Genomic DNA, 23,126 nt, shown 5'->3' on the forward strand with positions numbered 1-23,126 from the left:
AACAGGGTTGCCAGCAGTGCTGGCAGAGGGCACCCCCTTCCCTCGCCCCACCGCTGCAGCCTTGCAAACACAGCCCAGGATGTGGTTGGCCCCATGCAAAGCCACAGTTTTATCTCCATTTCAAACAGGGTTTTTTGACTATTAGAAAAATAAAAAGGTCTCAAAGGTAGGTCTTGCATCACTGATGTTATGCTCTCATACTGCAAACACTATGCTGTATAAGATAATCCATCCCATAAACCTCCCAAATTTTGCTTTAAAATCCACCAAGTCTCTTGCAGATGTTACTGCTAATGGAAGCTGATAGAGAACTTGACTGCTCTGTAACTGGAAACCACCTTCCAGTTATCACCTTTCATGAATCTGTGGCCAGTTTGTGCCTGTTCCTGTAAAACTGAGATGCTCCCCAAGAGCCTTCCTCCCCGTGAAACTCTGGACAAATTAAACTCCTGCCTCAGCCTACGTGTTTATAAGTCTTTCCTCTGGAAGCCCTAGCAAACTTCTTCCCTTCAAATCCTCTCTTCCCAAACCCTGGTAAGTAACGTCACATCACTTTTGCAGAGGCCTGAATGTGACAGCTGGATGTGCTTTGCCACATTACAAAGCAGCAGTAGTTTTTCACAGGACAACACAAGAGCTCAACCTCCAAGATCAAGTACGGTTCCTGGTATTGGTGACTGAGGCAGGAAATCCAAGGAGCCAACACATCATCCATGCTCTCTGACAGATCCCAAACAGAGACCTAACCCAGCCCTTGAGGGTACCTTCTAGGTAAGATGGGAGGCCAAGCCAGGTGTGCCCTGAAACCACACTTTGTATGATGAAATGCTGGAGGAAGGTGAGGCTGGGACATTTACAGTCACGAGAGACACTGTGATAACTTCTTGCTAAAAAAAAATACTCTAAATGAATTACCAAGAGGGCTCCCGGAAGGAACATCTTGTCTCCTGCCCAACTGTTGCCATGGCCACCAGCTCACTGCTGATCTAAATCAAAGCACAGAGAGGCAACAAGCACGTCCTTCCCTGGCCCAGTGCTCCCCAGAGCCCTCTTCCTGGCTTGCAGGGCTGCTCCCTCCCCAGCTCTTCCCAGGATGGACAGGCAGCTGAGACAACAGCCCCAACATGCCAGGCACACGAGTCTGTGATTGCAACACTGTGCTGCTTTGGGGCTCACACCCCTTCAGATCTAGGGGCAAAGAGACTTTGCTTGCAGAGCAAGGAGGCAGCAGCAACACAGAGCTCTTTTATAGGGACTCCTTCCTACCTTCCCACCCTGCTCTGCCTCCCAAGACAACGCTGCTCACAGACAGGCAGGGTAGGGGCAAGCCCAGAGCTTTGCTGAGTCATCAGAGAATTTGCAGTGCAGGCTAATAACACTCAGTGCACAGGCACTGTATTTCTATTCTTTCCAATCATTTCTATTCCTTCCATAGTACAGGCCCCAGTAGGCAGTGCCTGTACTACAGACACAAGAAGGTATAGGAAAGGGTTTGAAAGCAACTGTTCTACCTTTATTAAAACAGAAAAAAAACATTGCCTAGCACTGTTGTCATTTCTAAGAGTAGACACTAAAGTTACAACGTGCTAGTAGTAATTCTTATACTTGTAGGCCTTAAGATAATACTAAAACTCACCATGAATCAAGCTAATGCAGCACAGTGACATGTGCCTGCCCAGAAGGGCTGTGCTTCAATGTCTGATATAAAGAGATGGAAAAACTACTAATTATCTTCTTACTACTGTATTTATGACATATCTGTTCTGTACAGGCTTGCAGAAGGTTTTTTTGAGTCACCTAACATCAACAGACTTTTACTTAAAGCTATCAATGGGATGTTGACAGCTCTACCCCCTAGCCACACCACCGGTGTAATACAGCAGCGAGAGTCTGTCCTGTGCTAAGCAGAACACCACAGACACAGCAGCCTCCTACAGCTGAAGGGAAGGAAAAGCCACTGGCTGCATATCAACACGCTGAGTGGGAAATCAGTATGGTAATCCAGCATGGAGAATGAGCCTGAGCTCTGCACAACACCCCCACGTCATCTCAGTGCTGTACTTCACCTAACAAAGAATACAGCCTCTGCCCTGGATGGTTGTGGTGCAACTGCTCCACTAAAAGGATTATTCCTATAGCAACCAGAGCCATCAGGCTCATCTCCCACTACAGGGCAGGTGGATAACCCTGTCACGACCCAGGCTCAGTGCAGCAGGGGTGCTGTATCTGGGGCAGCTTGGTGACTTCCATCTCTTCACAACACACACAGACAGAGCACACAAGCTCCTCCTTTCCTAGCCAATGAAGCAGATGGGATGTGACAGAGCTGCAGCTCTTCAGCATATTGCATGTTTCCAAGAAACTGCTTTTCAGGAGACCAACCATTCTGCAAGATGTCGTGGAGCCCCAGCAGAGCAGTTCAGGTCTGTGCCTCAGAGCTCAGAACAATGTGCTCTGCATGAAGGGACAAAGGGCAATTTCTGCCAACTGGACATATTCAAGTTCTTTTTGATTAAACCTTAACAGGAGCTAAATTAAGACACAGTTTTTCACCTTTCTCAGCACTACTGATTGGTCATGGAGAGCCTCCCCACAGATTCTTGTCTCCTACATGTGTCTTACCTGGCAGTCAAAGTCCTGGAAGTTGCGAGCTGCGTTCTGTTAAAAACAACAAAAAAGGAAAGAGTTCAGCACAGTATCCCAGGACACCCCCAGCATCCTCATGAAAACTCCCCCCAGAGCCCTCTGATTCAGCACCATCCAGCCTGACTGAAGCAAAACATAAAGACCTGCATAACAAAACCCCAACCAACTGCTTGTTACTACACAGCAATGCTGCTGGGGGCTGTCCCTGGGCTGCCAACTGAGTGGCCCTGCGGACACAGATGGGATTGAGAGCATTCCAGCAGGGACAGATGCACATAGGAAGGACCCTGACCAATGTCAGGCTCGTTATGACATTGGGTGGTGTGGGTTGTTCCCAGCAGCTGCAGCTTCTGCCCATACAGGGTCCCTCACACGGGACACAGTCCTTGGTGAATATCTCTGGTGTGGGTTCTTTGCCATAGTTGCAGTTTCTGCTGATACAGGGTCCCTCTCTCAGGACTTGGCCTCTTCTGGGCATAAGTTTAACGAGCTGCTTTGTCGTGGGTTCCTCCCCACAGTTACAGCTTATGTGAATCTGTCCCTTCCACAGGACACGGCCTGCTCTGGCCATAGCGATACAGGGTCCCTCCCCCGGGACACGGCCTCCTCTGGCCATAGTTTTAATGAAGACAATTGCTGCCCCTGGCTCAGGGTCTGTGATGAAGTGATTGGGTCCCTCCCATGGGACACGGCCTCCTCTGGCCATACTCACTGTCCCTGGCTCGGAGTTCTTAGCAAAATGAGTCTCTGTCCCTGATTCAGGGTCATTATCAAAATGAGTCTCTACCACTGATGCGAGGTCTTTAGCACAATGCAAACAAACCTCAGCTTCACCAGGTCTCTCCATAGAATGCAGGGGAGTCTCTGCTCCAGCACACCTCCTCTCTTCCCTCACTGACCTTGGAGTCCGCATGGTTGTTTCTCTCACTCTTCCCACTCCTTGCACCACCACCAGCCACAGAACAAGGAAGAAACAGGAAGAAGTCTCCTCTTCCAGCTTCTTCTTAAAAAGTGATGGTGGAGGCATCTCACTGGCTCAGCCCCAGCAGTGGGTCTGGCTCAGAGCTGGGGAGAGTTTCCAGCAACTGCTTACAGGAGCCTTTACAGCCCCATCGCCCTTCCCAGAAACGCCTGTCATGTCCAGCCATGACACCTGTGTATTTTTTCCTACTGAGACAGTAACTTCTGTAACTCCAAAAACTGAGTCAAAGAAATGAAGTATCATTTTGTATGCTGGTTAACATTCACTTTTGTATCCTTTGTTTTTGGTAACATTCATTCTGTATCATTCCATGGCTGGTTAACACCACTGGGCTCTTGCTGAGCACTCTGAATCTACACCAGAACTGTGCCAGCTAGTACAAAAGTGGCAAGGACAACGACAAGGGCATTGATGGGACTGATCAGGCAATATTTGACAGACTGAAAACTTACAAGGTGAAAACCACTTTGTCTTGACATGTCTCAATATCCCCTACTGAGGTCAGTAGGGATAATCTACCCTCTTGAACTCAAACATGGAAAATCCTTGGAGCAAGATCTGGGGCTTCTGTGTTTAGGAAGCTTGTCTTCTGTAAACTTTTAGCTCTCGTTTTTGAAATCATAAACTGCTTTGAAGGTTTTTCTGTACATCTATCTGCTGGTCTATGCTGACTTTGCTCTTCCAAGAACAACTATGTTTAAGCTATGGTGGAAGCCCAGTAGTCAGCACTAGACTTAAGAACAGGCAGCTGGACTGCAGATCTCAGACAAATTTTTACATTTCCCAGATCCTAAATAGATATGCTAGCACACCACAGAAATGAGCAAAGGCTAAGCAGCACAGGCTAAAACGCAGCTGAGTTTCAGAGATTTCACCCATTTACTAGCCAGCACTGCCTCTTGCAAGCACACAGTGAGAGGTCAAAGTGTCTTACCCCTTCGGCAGCACAGTGTGCTTGATGTCAGCCATCAGATGGCAAAGCATTGGGAAGAGCTTCACATACCATCACACTCGGCTGTGAGGTGTGGGAAACGACCAAAGTGCCTTGCTTGTAACCACAATTGGTTACAACTGATCTTGTTGGGAGGGCCCGTAATGACTTAGGTACTCGCATCAACAGTTTGTGGCAGAATCCAACGAGGCCAGGGCTTTCTTCAAGCCCAGATGGCTCTCCACCAGCCCACAGAAGACAGTGAAGCCCTTAAACAGCTGCTGGAATACTGTGATTTTCAGTAGTGTCTGCATGTGGACTGCTCTAGCTAGGCTCTGCAGATGTTTAAAGGAAACGGCTCTCCGTATCTAAGTCCAGGGAGATAGGATTGTTTTGGGGGGGTCAAAACACAAAAGGATCATTTAAGTCAAAATATTTTAAACAAAAATGTAAAATAAAAGGTTTCTCTAACAAGCAGGAACTTACTAGAGGTTCTACAGCTCTGCCAGGTCAGGAATGGTATCACCTTTCCAATTCCTGCCTTGCCTTTGTAAATCCTCAGTACAGAGAAGCCATACTGTTTGGCCTCCAGGCTTACCTGAACTGTGGTGGTCTGTCACTTCCTGAGACTTTGGAAGAGTATGTAGCAGTGGGCTATCAGAGTGGGGAAGCATTTGCTGTTTTTCAGTATTGAAGTAGTACTTCCAGCTGTAACCAGATTCTGGCACCCAGGGACAGATGCCAGACACAAAGTGAGCCAGAGTACACCTGTGAGAGCCAAGGAGCAGCCAGCATTACCTTATCGTTCAGGAGCGGTTTGATCTCTGTCAACTGAACGTCCTGCAGTTCATCCATGGTGCTGTAAGTGGAGCTGATTAATCCTCAGAGCAGCAAATGGATGATTCTGAAACAAAGACATGTTGTTAGAAACAGCATTGCAAGAGATGCTAGCCAAAGAAAGCTTTAAGATCTTTCATTAGACTTGTATATTCTCAAACTGGAGCCTGAAAGTCTGAACGAAGCTGTTTCTCAGTGCCACACAAACTCAGACCAACAGCCACACCTGCACTGAATGTGTCAGTGATGTTGGTCCTTATCCTGCACGTTGTCTTACTTGCTGAAAACTGCCTCTGAAAGCTCAGGCCTTCCTACTGAGAAAGTCTGGATCCGCTTCCATGCGCTGCTGGTACTTCAGCTATAGTCTGCCTGGAAAGGGGCTGGAAATGACTGGATGGGCAGTGATAGGCTGTGCTCAATCTGCAGGAACAGTGACACTGCCCCACTGGTGTGTCACCTTACCCACAGCATGCAGCCACTAAAGGCAGCAGCCCCTGTAAGCCATGGACACACAGTGAACACTGCCCTTGCACGTGACAGACAGAGCTGTGGAGATACAAGCATCTTGTTGTCAGAACATAAGATAGCCCAGAACCCAAGGCAGTCCTTGTTTCATGAGGTAGGATACAAAAGTGGCCCCTAAATAGTCATGGTCCAGTTGACTGTGTGCAGGGTAACACTGCTAACTGTGCAGCTCATTCTCCATCAGGTGGTGCAGAATCACCAAAGGAAAGATAAAAGCTTCATCAACTGTATGCAAGGTTGCCAAATGTCTATGGGAAACTGCTGGAGCCCCAGAGGCAGAGAAGAAATCTTCTAGTTACAAGCACAGCAATGAGGATGGAAGAAAAATGTGGCAGAGTTTACCAGGGATTTAATTTTTATTCTAGAGGCTCTACCTGTGTTTCTAGACAGGAGAATTTCTAGAGCAGGCAGCTGCAGCAATAGGAAGAGGGCTCTGGCAATGGGAGATGATCATGGCAGATGGTGCAGATTATTTGGCTGTTCAGGAAAACTTTATGTATTACTGTAGATGAAATAAAAGAAATCCTAGACACACACAGGGGCAGGAACAGGCACGTGGTGAGCTTCCTGGCCATTATCTGAGCGCGCTTGAAAAACTCTCAAATGCTGTCACAAATCAATGTCTTTGTCCAAGAGAATACATTGCTGCTAACACCAGGAGAAAAAAAGAAAGAGAATACTGCAGCTGTGCTTCTCCAGCCACCTTAATCCCACACCAACATCACTGCCCAGGAAGGAGGGGTTCCCCTCACCCCAAACGCTGGGCAAGCTGCGCCCTCCCATCACCCTATTTGTGCTGCAGCTAAGGTTGGTGTGGCTGAGGCCAGGCTTGCACAAAACAAATCATAATGTCTTTTCCCTCTGTAAATCAGCCACAGCAACCTCCCTTTCTTTTAGCTCTTTTGCTTTGGGGACTTGAAGTTATTCTTCTTTCTCTTTGTTTTTTTCCCCATAAAACACATCAGCTGTGAGAGCTACAAAAGGCCAGTGAATTTACAGATGACACCCCCATTAGGAATTTTTATCAGAAGAGACAGTTAAAAATATTTTCTACTAAGGAATTCCAACTTCCATATATCCTAGGACTGATAAATAGCTCAACATCTATCAAGGCAGTCACCAAACTGACATCTCAGAAGGTTACAGACACCAAAGGAGCCTCCAACAAGCCTTACAAAGCTTATCTGCAGCAGGTGTCACAGCACTTGAACCACCATCTCATTACTTGGAGAGCTTACTCCTCTCTTAAGCTCCTTTGAAGAGACACTCATTGAGACCAAACAGACCAAGAAGTTGTCATTCACTCTACCCAAAGGGATCAAAAATCTGGGCACGCACCAGCCACCCTTCTCTGTGGGTTTATATACACAAGAGAGTGGTAAGTTACTCTTGCTTTGTGGTTCATGAATCTCGGGCTCACATCAAACATTCTGCCTGAACCAGAGTCAACAGTGAAACAGAGGATCTAAGAGGATCTACTGTGCTTTGACTGACCAAAGAACAACTTTGCACCAGTTGCTCTGCATTAGATTGCTCAAAGATATTTTTGCTAAGGCCTTGCAGATATTCCATCTAGTTTTCCTGCGCTACACAAAGAGCAACAACTCCCAGAGAGCCCCAGGATGTACCCTGCACAAACCTGCCTGGGGACATTTTTGCTGCTCATACAAGCATGGCTGCCTATGAAGCGTGGAAAGTCTGGAGAGGAGGAGACAGTCACACTTTGTAAATCCCATGTACTACTTTGTTAATCATTTGTTGTAGGAGAATAACAACCAAGCAGGTGTTCAAGGCAAGGATTATCAAATTGCTTTTATCAACCTCAATTTCATACAGGTCTCTACAATAAACAACATCACTCTGCAACTAACCTGATGCTTATCTTCCTGGTCCACTATTGCTCCAAATACTGTTTCAAGGGAATGGAGGTCTACCTGCATTTGTTCTACCTGCATGGCATGTTGTTCCTTTGTTAAAGCAAGGTGGGCAGCAACAAGAAAGGCTGGTTTGGGATGATGGGCTCAGAACTGGGCAAAACTTCCTTGAAAGAGAAGAGATGATCTTCCTTAACACCAGCTGGGCTGAGGTACCTGGGAAAACTTACACAGGGGAGCACACAGGAAGAGTCGTAGAGGTGTTGTGCTTTGAGGCTGCAGCATAGAGAGCCTGGGAGACCCTCTGGCTTGGATTAGACTCTCATCCAGGCTGCAGGAGCAAGAACAGGATCTCTGAAGGGGTCAGATGCTGAGGTGAGCCAGGAAGCCACTGAAAATTGCTGAACTGAGACCAAAATCAGACAGAAAGATTAAACATGCACAACCACAAATGCCCAGACAGTGTACTTCTTTTCCAAGCCTTTTGATTCTAATCTGCCCTTCCAGTTTTTGGGGGGTTTTTTTGTGCTTTCTTAGAAACTCAAAGGTTTCTGAAGTTGTTTTGAAGGAAAAGGTACAGGGGGTGTCCAGTGCTGCTTGCAAGCAGATTTTGTGAGACTGCTGAACCTTCACTTCCCAATCCACTCCCTTGTTAACTCCCCAGAAAATGGCTGTCACAGTCATTCCTTTCAATCTGTTCGGAGGATATTCTGTAGCCAGATAGACATACTTTTCTCTTCCCGAGGTCTTAGCAGGCTGGATGTGATTGCCCTGGACCAAATCTGGGTAACTTGTTTTTAGAGCACAAGGTCTGAGTCATTCTACACTATTATTGACCAAAACACCTGAGCACTCTGCTATGCAAACAGCAACATGGCTTTTGGTGTGAAACCTGGCAAAGGGGCACGTTTGTCCCAAAAAGGCTACCAAAATTTCTCAAAAGAGAATATTTTGTAGCAGAGAGACCTGGTGAAGTGCATCTCCAAATGCAAAGGGGCAAGAGGAAGGGTGGGGTATTGGTGCTATCCTCTGCTTTGACCATGTTAAAGACTCCTTGTAAAAGAGCTGTAGACACGTCTGCCCTGGAAACAATCAATCCTCTCCTTCCACTCCTCCTGTTATTTAAAGATAAATATATCGTTTCATAAGCTTAAAGCAAGTTTTAAATACCACAACAAAGCAGCATAAATATTCATAGCACACAGAAGAGCTCTGTAGAAAACAGGCTACAGGCAAAGCAAAAAAGCAAAAGGTTTTGCCTGGAACGATCCATTTATAAATCATACATTTTTCTATAAATGTCCCAGTACCACCTGCTTTGCAAGTATTCCTCTGTCCTCCATTTACATATGACTATAAATACACTCAAATACCCCAATTTAAACCATCCATCGCTTTCCAAAGTCTTCCCGAGGGCTGAAGTAGATTCTGTGTTCTTTGAAAACCAGTAATGAAGGAAAGACATTTGGTGAATCGTTAGCAGAAAGACTAGAGTAGGACACAGAAGGCTGTAAAAAACCAAGGCAGGTGAGCCTCAAAAAGAAACCACCTACTTATAAACAAGATCTGAAACACATGCTTACACGTTTACTCCAAGATAAGAGTGCTCTCAGTTTACATCATTTCAATATCAAACCCAAGAAGCTGTGTTAAGGTAAGTTCAGTGAGTCAAGGGCATGAGTGCTACAGCCCCACAGCCACAGAGCCAGCAGCACCAACACACTGCCTGTGGGAGCAAAGGTGAAGTTCTACCAGGACTGTTCCACACAGGGTTACAAGATATTTTCCAACTTTTTGGGCACTTCCTTGAATGCTGTTTTATTATAGAGGTGCAACCTCTCCACAGCATTTAGGAGCTGAGTGCAACAAAATCTTCTTGCTCACTCATTGCCACTACAGGTTATTTTGTTAACTATATAGTTAACTATTTGTTAACTATAAAGCCCATAGTACTCCAGCTTTATATGTTAACTGCACCCAGCCAAAATTACTCAGGAGTTATCAAGCTATGCCACAAAACATGGCATTAAACATACCTAAATATACACTTGCTTTCTTGGCAGCCCAGCAGAGACCAGGTGAAGAAGTCTCTTCTCCAAGGACTGACTACACTTACAGCCTTGACAATCTACACTAGGATTCCAAGGACTGCTCCCTGACACATCTACTCACTTCTTACAGGACAGAAAGAAGAAATGTTGTGCCCAGAGTGTATAAGGAACAAGCCCAGAATTTACACCCAGTGCAAGAACCAAAGTACACAGCACAAAGTCCTCAGGTTTGCAGCTCAGGCATTTACAGTCACGTGTGCTGAGTAGCATCTCAGGACAGCTTTTCCTATCTGCATCAGAGGATTCCTGCTTCCTGTGCCTCCTCTGCTTCTTCCTCCCGTACACATCAGAAGACAAGCTGCCTGACAAGGCTCTGCAGTCTGCTCTGGCAGACCATAGCCTTGGCATGTAGATCTTAAGTAAAGTAAGTTTCACTTCAGGCCTTTGAGACCCTTGGGCATTCTTAGTGTGTGGCTCCTGAGTCCTTCGTGTGCCTCTCCTGAGCAGTGTGCTACCGAACCACCAGCATAGACTGCTCTGTTTTCTATACTGAAACACTGGCTGCCATGGCAAACTTCCAGCCAAACAGCCAAAGGGTCCACATGCACTTTCAAAATATTTCCCTGGGTTACTCGCTTTGCTTTCCAGCTCATATATTTTGGGGAATGCACCACATGGTGCTCCACCTCCAAACTGGGAGCCTGCAGAGAGGAACTACGTTCTGCACAGCACGCACAGTGCCAGCGACTGCACACGGGCACAGCAGCTCCATACCACAGCATGCTTTATCTCCATCAAACCCAGGCTACAACTGGGCCAGAAATGCCAGCTGCTAAACCTATTTCCTAAGGAGTTTAAATGAGAGTGATGTTTAACAATGACTTTGTAAGGAGAAGGCTAGTGCCCAGTTTTCCATTAATTTTGGAGGAGTCCAATTCTAATCACAGGAAGCATCATGCTGCCATGTGTGTAACTGAGCTCAGCTAGCAGGACATCATCCTTAGTCACCATTCAAATATACAGGCATGTCATGGCTTAGGCCCATCAGAGAACAAAAGACCATGAGTAGCCTCAAGTACCAACGACCTGAGGACTGCCAAAGGGCAGGGAGAGCTGAATTGCTGCTTAAGGTCCAGGACAAAACAGAGCAGGGGACTGGGCTTGGGGAAGGAAACAGAAAATAACTTAATGCAACATCAACTAAAACATAACCTTAAACCCCAAAGCATAACCAAAATAAACCAACACAGAGTGGTACAGCAATGAAGAGTCCGACCAGCCCTTTTATGTCACCTTCTCCCCACCCCTCCCCTCTGCCCAGGCTCAGAGCCCTGACCACGGGGTTTTTACCTCCTTCCCCCCTGAACAGTCCAGGGGGGCAGGGAGTGGGGGTTTCAGTCAGTCTGTTCCCCATGGCTTCTGCCCTTTGTCCCTCCTCAGGGCAGGTGGCTCCACACCAGTCCTTCCTGCAAGTCCGTGGGGTCCCTCACACACACACAGCACTGCCCTGGCTGTCAGGGTGTATCCCTTCCCTTAATGAGTTCTTCTCTCCACTGCAACTGAAATCAGCAGTGGCTGTTATTATCACGTTATTCACACGATTTTCCTATGTCAAAGATGCTTTCCCCTCTACTGAGGCACCTGCTTCCATGACCCCTACAACTCAGGAGGTCTCATCCTGACATCGGTGAGGGCTCAAGAAGACTTCAGGGGGACATTTGTCCCAACCAAAATGTGGGCAGCTCTTCATCAGCACTCTACCACCACTGTGTTCACTGCAGCTTCTCCCCACGCCATTCCTCTGTCCGTTCCATGGCAGCACCTGGAGCAGAAGCAGCACAAGTAGGTGACCTGAACTGCCCTGTGAGCAAAGGTCCTCCCATCTGACAGAGGGCAGCCTGGAGAAGAGAAGACTAGGGGGAGATAGGAGCACTCTCTGCAACTCCCTGACAGGAGGCTGCAGTGAGCTGGGGGTCAGTCTCTGCTCCCAAGTGATAGGCAAGAGAAAATAGCCTCAAGTTGCCCCAGGGGAGATCTAAATGAGAGATGAGGCAGACCTTTTTCCCTGAGCAGGTGGAGCTGAGGTGCTGAGGGCCATGGGTTAGTGGTAGGCTTGGCAGGGGGAAGGGAGAGCTTGGACTCCACAAGCTTCAAGGGCTTTTCCAATCAAAATGATTCTATGATGCAATGCAATTGTGATTGAACTTTTTAAACTCAGATCAAATGCATAAGAAAAGTTTGGCGAGTCACTTGCATTTTTAAATGAAAACTCCTTCAACTTTTTGTGTTCATCCATATATATAAATCATCCAACCTCAACCTGATACCGTCACATATAGTCAGCAGTGAAGGAGTTGTACGAAGTAGTTTTGGTCATAACTCTTGGTACATGCAGTGTAATGTAATGCAGTCTGGATAAATCTAACTTAACACGTGTATAGACGTCACCAGACCTGCAAAGCTCAGGAAGAAGGAACGTATTCTGCTCCTCAGCAGCTAAGTCAACACCACTGCTTCTTGTGTCAGTCAGGTAACCAACATTCCTTTAATGTGCTGTATAGGTGTATACATCTGAATCACTTCTACTAACATCTTAGAGCAAACTCAAACTTTTCTTTCTTCATTCAATCCTGAACAAACAGGCTTTGGTGAACCTGCAGGCAAAATCTGATCGAACATTTCAACATCTCCAGTTCTGAGTTATCCACCAGACATGGCAAAGACCTTTTATCAGCAAATACATATTGTTTAGTATTAAATAATTACGTCTATTGAATACAATAATACAGATGTATGCAGAAAACAGACTTAACTCTCAGGATGCAGTTTCACTATTTCAGTCTGCTCCAACTGCAAATTGCCTATAGAAGGAGCATTCGCAGGACTGATGTCAGTTTTAAGAACTAATATACTGTATGAAAACCAAATGGCTAAAATGATATTATTATATTCTTTTTTTCCCTTTCTTCCTCATTACCATTACATGCATCTTTCCCAGGTAGTGCTGCTCCTTGGTGCTTCCCAGAACAAGCTCTTTTAGTTTGGCTTATTGCCCATTCTGCACCGTCTGAAGGACACTCTCTTCCTGAGTATCATTGTCATTACTTCAGAGCCACCACAACTGCTGTACCACTGTCTCTTCCTTCATTTCCAGGCTGTGAACTAACTTCCAAGCAGCACGCATCCTTGTGTCTGTCAGGTTGAGTTTTACACCCCTTCTCAGGCTGCTGGCCAGCACAGGAAAGGCAACTCAACACAGTTAAAACCAGCAACAGATACAGGGCAACTCAGAATCAATTCAGGATGTAATTTCATTATTCATTTAACACATCTGTGAGTTGCTGTCAAAAGGGATGTTCCTGCCCTCCCTCCCCACACCAGCCAGAAATTCCTCCCTCTCCTTCCCTTGCACAAAGCTGATGATTTTGCAGTAATGTGCCAAGTCAGATTTGCTTACTGCAGCCGCAATTGTTTTTTCCAGAACTAGTTTTCACTTGGGTCAGTGAGCTGCCTGATGAAACGGCTCCTTCAACTCCTTGTGTACCACCTTTTTTTCTAAATCTGTCAAGTATAAAGACTGTGCTTTGAGATTTGATTGTAAGAAACCTTTTTTTTTTGGCAGTGCTGGCTCTTCAGCTGAATCACAGAAGAGATAAAGCACATGTGCATGACACTGCCAGATGATACGCAGGGCCCTGCGCCTACCTTCAAGATATGCTAAATCTAATCAATTTAGATAAAGCGTCTACAGAACATAAGACACAAATCAGTTTGCTAAGCTGAGCTGCCTTGTTGTAGGGTATTATTTCAGGATACAAAGGAGCTAAAGTTTCAACTCACAGGCTCTGAAAGAGATCAGACTCTCCAGCTCTCTTTGTGTTCTTCCATTCCCTTGTAGTCATGACCCAAACCCTGCCTTGAGCAGTGTCTGGCATGCTTGATTGCAATGTGAGCAGATTTCATGCTGACTTTTGCCAGGCTGGCTTTCTGCTGGTATAATGGACTGAATGAGCCTATCAGACAGTCACAGGAAGATCATCAGAATCAGCTCATGTAATAAGGATCAGACATAAAATGAGCTCTGGAGTCAGCTCCAAATCCTGCTGTCTAAATTGAGGGGTGTGTACAACATACAGAGCAGGCAAGTATACAAATAAAGCAGTTTAACTCACCAGTCTTCATGGTGCACCCTGACTAGAAGTAACCAAGGCTATAAATTAACATCTAGTATGTATCAACACGGGCACTCATGCTATGAGTTTCTGAAATGCACAGAAGCCTTTTGATAAAACAAGCAATAATGTCTTATTTCAGAAAGGGTGGAAACAGATATGAGATGCAGCAACTGAACATGTGAGCATCCTCCCTTAAGAGTTATGGGGGCACTTTGTAAACATCTACATAAACACAACCCAGAGACAGGGTGGAAAATGCCAACTGCTTTGGCAGTAAATCAAGACTGCTCAGTGTGCCCGAGGCTATCTGCTCTCTGCAAGATACATCTGCCCAGGCACTGAGCTGTTAACTCCAGAGTTCTCTGGGGTGTACCTGTCAGAACCTGTCCCTTCCCTCAGGTGACACTGAGCACACAAGGGCTCTAAGTGACCTGTTTCTCAGGTGCAAACTGAAGCACAGTTGCTCTTTTAGGAAGCGTTATCCTGTAGAATATGCTACGCCAGAATGATCCTTTGAAGGATACTAGTGGAAGATCTGCTTTTCAGTAGAAACAATTAGGCTAAATGCTGTAGTGTGACAAAAGACACAAATTTGACAGACACACCCTATTGAAGTTGCTTCCTGTCCCTATGAGATGTGTCCCTCCAAATGCAAGCCCCAGTTGCATTTGGGACAGGAAACAACTTCTGCTTCCCCTTTTTCCAGCCTTCTTCTATCCACTATCCTCATTCATTCTCCACAATTCATGTTAATTTTTGTGATCAAAGAAGCTGAAGCTACCTAATGAGTAAACTGGGCTGGGTAAACAACTTACAGCAAAAGAAGAACAGTTTTTACAAAGGTAGGTTAAATCTGCAAAGGTTTTGGTGCAATATCTCTCAAGTAAAAGTCATCCTTTCTTTTTTCCTCACCTTAACTTCACCAAACCAAAGTCCATGGTGTAGACCAGCTCAGAGTTTAGTTTTCTTTAAGAAACAATAGTATAAATTAAAATTATTCTTATTAAGTGAAATTCAATTTCATTTACTTGGGATACAGTAAAAACATTTACAAGCTTAAGCAGCTTCACATCACATATCTTAGAGTGGAAATCCATGATACCACAGACACTCCAACTAGGACATGCAGCTACTGTAAACAAAGTCCTGAAGAGATTAAAACACAAAGATTTTATTTCTTTCAAAAGTAGTGGAAGATCTCAATACAAGTGATTTAGTTTAAATATTCTACTTCTGAATGAAGCTGAACCATCACTTTTCATGCAGACTGCATTACAACAGACTAATTCCTGACTCCATTCTCTAGAAACCAGCATGAGGTAAGCAGGATATACCACATCCCAGTGACAGAGAAGGATAAAGCTGAGCACACCAAAGTCTAAAACTAACTCCTCCAGTAAAAAGTGCTATGCGAAAGTTTCTGAGAAACCCGTTCACAGGCTCCTCTGCAGGTGAAGATGGAACTGCAAGGTCTCCATTTATGGGATCTGAACGCTGGAAGGGATCTCTGGAGGTCATCTAGCACAACCTCCTACTCCAAGAAGGAGCAATTTATAAGTTGGATCCCATTGCTCGGGGCCTTACAAATCAGAAAATCTCTAAGAATGCAGATTCTAGCACGAAAAAACACTCACCACAGAAGGTCTTTCCTTTTATCCAACAGGAACTTCTCTTGCTGCAAGTGGAATACAGAGGTATAAACAATGAGATTTTTAACCCAAAAATATCACAGACCAGAATAAAAATGAATATCCAGAAGCAGTGACTGTTACAGCCACACTAGTCAGCACTGTTTAACAATTCCCTTTCTAACACTGTTTAATAATGAATATGGAATCAAGTCAGATACTTCACATTAAAGGCATAGCTGAGGCAGAGGTTCATCTCCTGGAAGATTTTTCAGAGCAGATATTAAGACATTAAAACAACAGGTTTAATACAAAATTGATTCCTGCCCCTGAAAAACATTCAATACGTTCAAGAATAAGAACACGTGAAGGTCTGTGTGGTGCAAGATCCTGTCTGATACAGTTCAAGAGCAAATGCCTATTTGCCTATATCTGCGATAGCTCCTCTTGGCTTGTACATCCACACAGCCTTCAACCAGTCAGTCTCTCCCAGGTGCTGGAGAAGCTTCTTCCCTGCTGCACTGAAACACTGTTGTTCTTTCTGAACACAGAAGTTGTTTACTCTCAGGCTTTATGCTGCAGAAAATCTGGTAAGGTAGACGCATGAAATCTAGCCTCTCCTTTCCTGAGAGTCACAAAAATCAGGGAAATCTGTACCTACACTGTGGATATGAATATGACTTGGATCAGCCAGATACTTCCTCAGTTTGAATAAAGATCGTAGAATCATAGAATCACAGAACGGTGGGGGTTGGAAGGGACCTTTAGAGATCATCTAGTCCAATCCCCCTGCAGAAGCAGGGTCACCTAGATCAGGTCACACAGGAACATGTCCAGGCGGGTCCTGAAGACCTCCAAGGAAGGAGCCTCCACAACCCCTCTGGGCAGCCTGGGCCAGGGCTCCCTCACCCTCAGGGTGAAATCATTTTTTCTTATGTTTAAATGGAACTTTTTGTGTTCCAGCTTCATCCCATCACCCCTTGTCCTGTCACTATCTACTATAGAAAAGGGATGTCCCAACCTCCTGACACCCACCCTTTAGATATTTATAAATGTTAATGAGATCCCCCTCAGTCTCCTCTTCTCCAGACTGAACAGCCCCAGCTCCCGCAGCCTTTCTTCGTATGAAAGATGTTCCAGTGCCCTGATCATCTTGGTGGCCCTGCACTGGCCTCTCTCCAGCAGTTCCCTGTCCCTCTTGAGCTGAGGAGCCCAGAACTGGACACAGGACTCCAGATGAGGCCTCAGCAGGGCAGAGTAGAGGGGGAGAAGAACCTCCCTCGACCTGCTGCCCACACTCTTCTTCATGCATCCCAGGCTGCCATTGGCCTTCTTGGCCACGAGGGCACATTGCTGGCTCATATTTAGCTTATTATCAATCAGGACACCCACGTCTCTCTCTGCAGAGCTGCTCTTCAGCAGTTTGACCCCCAGCCTGTGCTGGTGCAGGGGGTTGTTCCTTCCCAGCTGCAGGACTCTGCCCTTGTCCTTGTTGAACCTCAGCAGGTTCCTCTCTGCCCAACTCTCCAGCGGGTCGAGATCCCACTGAATGGCAGCACAGCCTCTGGGGAATCAGCCAGTGCTCCCAGTTTGGTGCCATCAGGGAACCTGACAATTATCTTAACTTGCTTTTAGTATTTCAGTGCTGTAACACACATTTCTCTCATATTACCTCTAAGTAGAATTTTGTTAAAATTCATGTTTATACAGTCATCTCAGAGAGAACACAAGAGCTCTTGTTAGTTTGGGATTGATGTTATCCACTCCAATATTCCTTCCCCCTCACCCTCCCCAAGCTTCACTGGCAATCATTTTGGAAACCAGCTGACATATTTACCTACCCCATGTCCAGTATTGCACTGTTACAGTCATGTAACAAAGAAACCCTCAGAAGAGACTGAAAATGTTCAGAAGAAGGGTAGGCACACTGCTAAATGTAGTTAAGATGGTGAAGTGTGGTACTAACAGGTGACAAACCTAGCTGTAAAAAAATATCAGATTAGTTTAAGCCACCATCGTGGAAGCAAAGCTCTTCTGAGCCTCCTCCACAGCAATTTAAGCTCACAAGTTTTGGTCTAAAAGCACCCACAGAGCATAACACAATCAGTTATCTGCTAAGTCCCAGTAATCCAGTTACCTTGGCTCATACACAATACTTGAGAAGCAAAACAGCAGTAAGCCACCAAACATGTGGTATCTCTCTTCACAACTAAGAAACGTTTAGCAAAGTGCTCTGAATCGGCCTAAAATGGCAGAACATTGACAATAAATATATAAACACAACAAATCACAGGTAATTAGCCACAAATAAATAGCACTTGTACACTGGAACCATGTCCTGCTTCTGTGAATCCAAAACCTTCCCCTTCAGTCTGTCCTTTTCTAAATCCTGTGAAGCAACCCCCAAATAACACTCCTGGCATTGGCTGGTACTTGATTCTTGCATTATCTCTGTAGTAGCTGAAGCTGGAACTGCCCACTATAGCTGTAAGAACAGGCCACTGTTCCAATTCACTGTCAGACAAGAGGACACATTAACTCTTGGAGTCCACAAGTTTTAACACTCAAATAACAGCCCCAAATTACCAGCCACAAGGCTGGGCTGTATGTCTTCATGTGCACAAACTGTATTTGACTCTACCAGGCACTTCCACTGAAACACTTTGTTGAGAAGTTGCACTGATTTTGCTCAATGAAAAGCCATCAGAGGGGCTGTTCAGCCTGTCAGGTTTCATACCCTTTCTCCAATCCTTGAAGGATTTCTCTCATGAGCAGAGCTCTAGAGCTAAGCTTTCAAAGCCCTGGGAACAGCATTCTGATGAAGTGTTAACTGCTGAATAAATCAGCCTAAGTCCATGGAATTGTTCCAACAGATTAAAACCTCAATGTCAAAGAGAAAGGAGGAGGTCCTGCTCCCACTTTATAAATATCACATTGTTTTGAGCCTGCCAGCCACTAATTTCACGAGGTGGTCTTAGTCCTTTTGTCGGAAAAGACCAGTGAATAATGGGTTCATATACGCTCCATGCTACTTAAGACTTTAGATGTCCCCCCTCTTCAAAAACATCTTTTGAGACTGGAGAGTTTTGATCTATTTATCATTCTTTAAAAGGAACTCCTTTCATCACCTTTGACTATTCTTGTCTTTTCAGCCTCTCTCCATACGAGTATTCTTGCAGCATTCACAGCACAGGTGCACTGTGGGGTTACACAGCAGAATGTTTCCTGGCTTGATCACTATTATTTTCCAGAAGCATCTAACCTGCAATTTGCTTTTTCAAACTGAGATAATATTTTGCTAAAAGTGTCTGTTATAACCCCAAGTTACATCTATGACTGGAAGGCCAATTCAGAGTTCACCACTGTGTACAAACAATGAGCGCTGTACTCCAGGTGTCTTGCTTCACTACACCACATATAAAGTATTATTTTATCATTCAATGTCATAGGATTTTTCCATGTTTTCTCAAAGTTAACCCTTTTATTTCACAGAATCTTGGAAGGGACCTCAAAAGATCATCTAGTCCAACTCCCCTGCTACAAATGTTTTTTTTGTCAACAAACAAACATGGTCACCTCTCTTTCATTTCTTTTTCTAACTGATGTCTCTGTGCTTTGGGTCTCCACACTATTCTCTGGCCATGGCTAACACTGGGAAAACAATCTGCAAGATCAATCTTCCTTCTGTCTGAAGGACACACGCGTTTTTATTGTGTGTCCCAACAGCTCTCAGGTTGTCAGAAATGTCAGTTATTTTCTCCTTCCGTGTCAGTCATGCTTTCATAAAGCTTCCTTATTTTCTTTTGTCCTCCAAGTGGCTTCTTTCCAAGGTGCAAAGTCCTAAACTGCTCAACGTCTCCTCTTTCTTCTTGCTTCACACCTCTGCTCACTCGTCACCTTTCACTTTTCCAGTTCTCTTATACTCAAAGAATTTGCCAGAAATAATGATGCCTAATAACGAGCTCTAGTGTAGAAGATGTCTAGGATTTTACTGCTCTGTAGGACCACTTTTCACACTTCCTTGAGAGATGGATCATAGTTTCTCTTTAGAAGTGTGCCCTAACATTGCCACATACCTTCATAAATGTGCAAGCAACCTTTTACATAACGCCCTGCTTCCCCCATCACTCCCAGAGGCAGGAATTTTGTTAAAACTGGTTTTTTATTACATCATTTTAAATCTAAACTGCTCACATCCTTCTCCCCTGATCTCAAATTTTCATATTCTGATTTTTCTTTCTTGCATTAGTCCTTTTATGTCCATTTCTGCATTTATGTATGAGCTACACTAGCTTAGTACCTGGTAGCTGCAAACAAAAAGAGGAGTGTCCATCCAGTGCAAGATCAGAGAAGCCCTATACTCCTCTGCTTGTCCAAGAGCTTCAAACAAAAGCCCGATGCAGTGGGAATCAGCACAGGCTGAGGCCTTCACTTCTTTTCAAAACACTGTGTTGATCCAATTTGATTTTCTTGAACCCTTCAGGTAACGCTTCTCATGTCAATATTATTCAACACAGTAAGGTCAGAAGAGATCAGTGTCACACACCTGCCTGACCCTCCTGCCTAGCTCAGGATAACAAACATGTCTATAACTCCTTCACCAAGCCACACATGTTGGGACTGAGTGGTGTCATTTCTCTTGGGATCTTTTGAGTCAGCACTGAATAACTTTCCATTAGGTGAAAGGACCAACACTTTCCACTCCATGCAAATACACTGACACCTGATACTCTCCTCTTGTTAAATACCCACCTCAGGTAGAGTTTAAGTGTTTAGATTTTCCTTCAAACAAAGCTGTAATCAAACAAGAAACAGGGAAAGAGTTAAGAGCTCCAAGGCCACCTCTCTTCCAATGATTCTGCAGCCAGTCTGGAGTAAAAGAGACTCTCCCCTCCCTGCTGCTGCCCTACAGACATATTGAAAGCTGTTTTCTACCTTTTATTACCCATTCACCAGTAATAAAACTCTGCTCTTCATCTAGACGCTGCACAAGAGAGAAATACAGCACAACATTGCTCAATCAAGCTCCTTACCAGGCCAGTGCTGAGAGTGACCACCAAACCGTGTTGATGCAGGTGCTCAGAGGAAGAAGCAGCAGCTGCCATTTTCCAGGTGTGACTGCTCATCTCTTATAAAGCATATGTATACAGCTATGTCGGTAACAAAAGGACAGCTGCACAGAAACTGATGCAGTCCTTGTCTGTTTGGCCAAATAAGAGAAAGAGATGCTGCAATTGCTCTCAGGAGCTTGCAGGCACCAGAGCTCCCCAGCAGCCCCTGCGTGTGCAGCACCTCCATGCCCTGGCTTCCCCCTCCACCTTTAATTCTTTCAGGCACTTGAACTGTGCTGCAGGCGTGGAGAGGCCAGGAGTGCAGAACAAGCTCCATGATTTATGGAAAGGCAAGTGCCAGTCTTGAAAGCTAAGGCCCCAGACTATGAAAAGAATTTGGAGTCCCTGCTGCTGGGAAGACCTGGGATTCTCTTAAAAATGCCAAAGAAAAACTGAGTCTAGTGATTATGATAAAAATCCTTCAAATTTCACTAAGGAAATGTTTCAATATCCAGATTTAAACTCTGTCTCTCCTTGTTGAAAGCATTGACAGTACTAAGACCGTGTTCACTTATATCATTTGCAGGCAAACAAGGTGACTGATGACGATGTCTGCACAAGCAGTTCATTTCAACGTGGAGACATGATGAAAATAGCACCATAAGTGCCATGTTCACAATCACTCCACAGCCCAGAATGACACTTGAAGGCTAGAGATCTAAGAAAATGTGAATACACCACATCAAAGGAATCAAACTAGAGAAAAACAAGATGCCTCTGTTGAAACACTTCTCAGTTCAGGCAATTAATGCTTAGGTCACGAATTAAGCTTTCTGGGGTATATGTCTAACACCATTTCAATATTTTTCCCCAACTACTGGAGAACTCCATAAGAGGCTGAACAATATTTCTGCCTAAATAGTTCTTATTATAGAAAAATGAAGTACTGAGAGTATTTCTCCTGCCTTTATGTAAAGTCATAAATCCGTATTCCTATTCTGTGACGAATTTCTTCAAAGGTGATACCACCACACAATCAACTGCACGATACTTCTTAATTTTTCCTCTTTTTTTGTCTTTTTTAAAGAGAGCACAAGCTTCTCTTGGTGACTGGTTTAGTGCTTTCCTTGATAAGAAACTGCTTGTCTACATTAAAGAAGAAAGACACAATTAAAGTAAATGGGGAAAAAAATACAGTTATCTTATGAAAGACCAAAGGGAATACTGCACTACCCTCCACCCACTGCCAAAAATAACGTCTAATGCTCCATGAATGCCTCCTTGGTCTGTCTGAGGAACCCTGTGCAACACAAATTCAGAAGCTGGCGGTTGAAGGCTGCCTTGTGTTTCTTTTGCAACCTCAATGAAACATTGTTCAAACGAAAGGAAAAAAAAAAAGATGAAGGGTTTTTTTTTCCAGATGGAACCAGTTTCTCAGGTCAGATGAGAAGAGCAGCTGAGCCCCTGTGCTGCAGCATCACTGCACACACCACTCTGCTGGGGTGCACTGCCTGGCACCATGGCGCTGCCCAGCCTCTGCCACCAGGAACACCAGCACACAGCTCACTGGCCCTTTGTCCTGGTTTGGGCTAGGATAGGGTTAACTTTGATGAAGCAGTAGGAAGGGGCACAGCATGTGCAGCTGACCCAGGCCAGCCAACAGGTATTTGACACCATCCTGAGGTCATGGCCGGTACATATAGGCCGGGAGCTGGTCGGGAGGGGCGCAGGGACTGGCGGGTTCAGCTGCCGGCTGGGAGCGGTTGTGTCGGGTGCCACGTGTGGAGCGACTGCAGCACGTACTATCCCCTTTGTATACCCCTCATTTACTGTTACAGCTGGTTTTTTTCCTGAACTTGTTTCTTCTTATTGTTGTTCTGCTAAACTGTTCTTATTTCAACCTATGCAGGTTTTCCCTTTTTCTCCAGTTCCCCTCCCAGTTCCGTGGGGAGAGGGAGCAGTGAGCAAAGTACCCTCCTGTCTCTTTGTCCCCGGCTGGACAAAACCACGACACCCTTTCACAGGCGTCTTTTGCTTTCCCTCACCACCTTACATGTACCCATCCACTCTTCACTATCAAGGGTTAAGTGTTCTCCAGGAATTCTGCTCCCTTTGGGATATCAAGGTGTCGTGGTTTGGCCCAGCCAGCACAGCAGCACCACGATGGCAGAGGCCCCAGCGAAATGGCAGTAAGAAGATCACCAAGGTTCTTGTGGATGGAGACAAGGGCAGGGAGGGCTCGCTGCCAGCTACGGTTCTGGGCAAAACAGACTCCGGTGCTCGACTGAGAGAGGAAAGGAGGAAAGTTTATTCTACAAGAAACAGAACGGAATAAAAGCAAAAAGGGAGCAGGATGATGAGAACATGACAACCAACACTTTAAGATCTCCCTGCCTCGTCCCTCCTTTCTTCCTGGGCCCAGTTCA

General features: G+C 45.3%; 1 protein-coding gene across 3 annotated transcripts in view; it reads right to left on the minus strand.

Annotated features, from left to right (window-relative positions):
* The window catches only part of NDRG3 (NDRG family member 3), a 58,724-nt gene that overhangs the window by 26,230 nt on the left and 9,368 nt on the right, over positions 1 to 23,126 (minus strand). Inside the window, exons 1-3 of one of the 3 annotated variants that reach the window (XM_062009077.1) lie at positions 15,656 to 15,677; positions 5,358 to 5,463; positions 2,623 to 2,658 (exon numbers count right to left, since the gene is read on the minus strand). In XM_062009077.1, coding sequence (XP_061865061.1) covers positions 2,623 to 2,658; positions 5,358 to 5,414 — 93 coding nt within the window. In that variant the 5' untranslated portion in view covers positions 5,415 to 5,463; positions 15,656 to 15,677. Of the gene's footprint in view, positions 1 to 2,622; positions 2,659 to 5,357; positions 5,464 to 8,025; positions 8,088 to 15,655; positions 15,678 to 23,126 lie in introns of those variants that run through there. The other 2 variants (XM_062009076.1, XM_062009075.1) reach the window with 2 other exon arrangements.

Source organism: Colius striatus, chromosome 16, assembly GCF_028858725.1.
Source record: "Colius striatus isolate bColStr4 chromosome 16, bColStr4.1.hap1, whole genome shotgun sequence".
In the NCBI taxonomy this organism is placed as follows: Eukaryota; Metazoa; Chordata; class Aves; order Coliiformes; family Coliidae; genus Colius; species Colius striatus.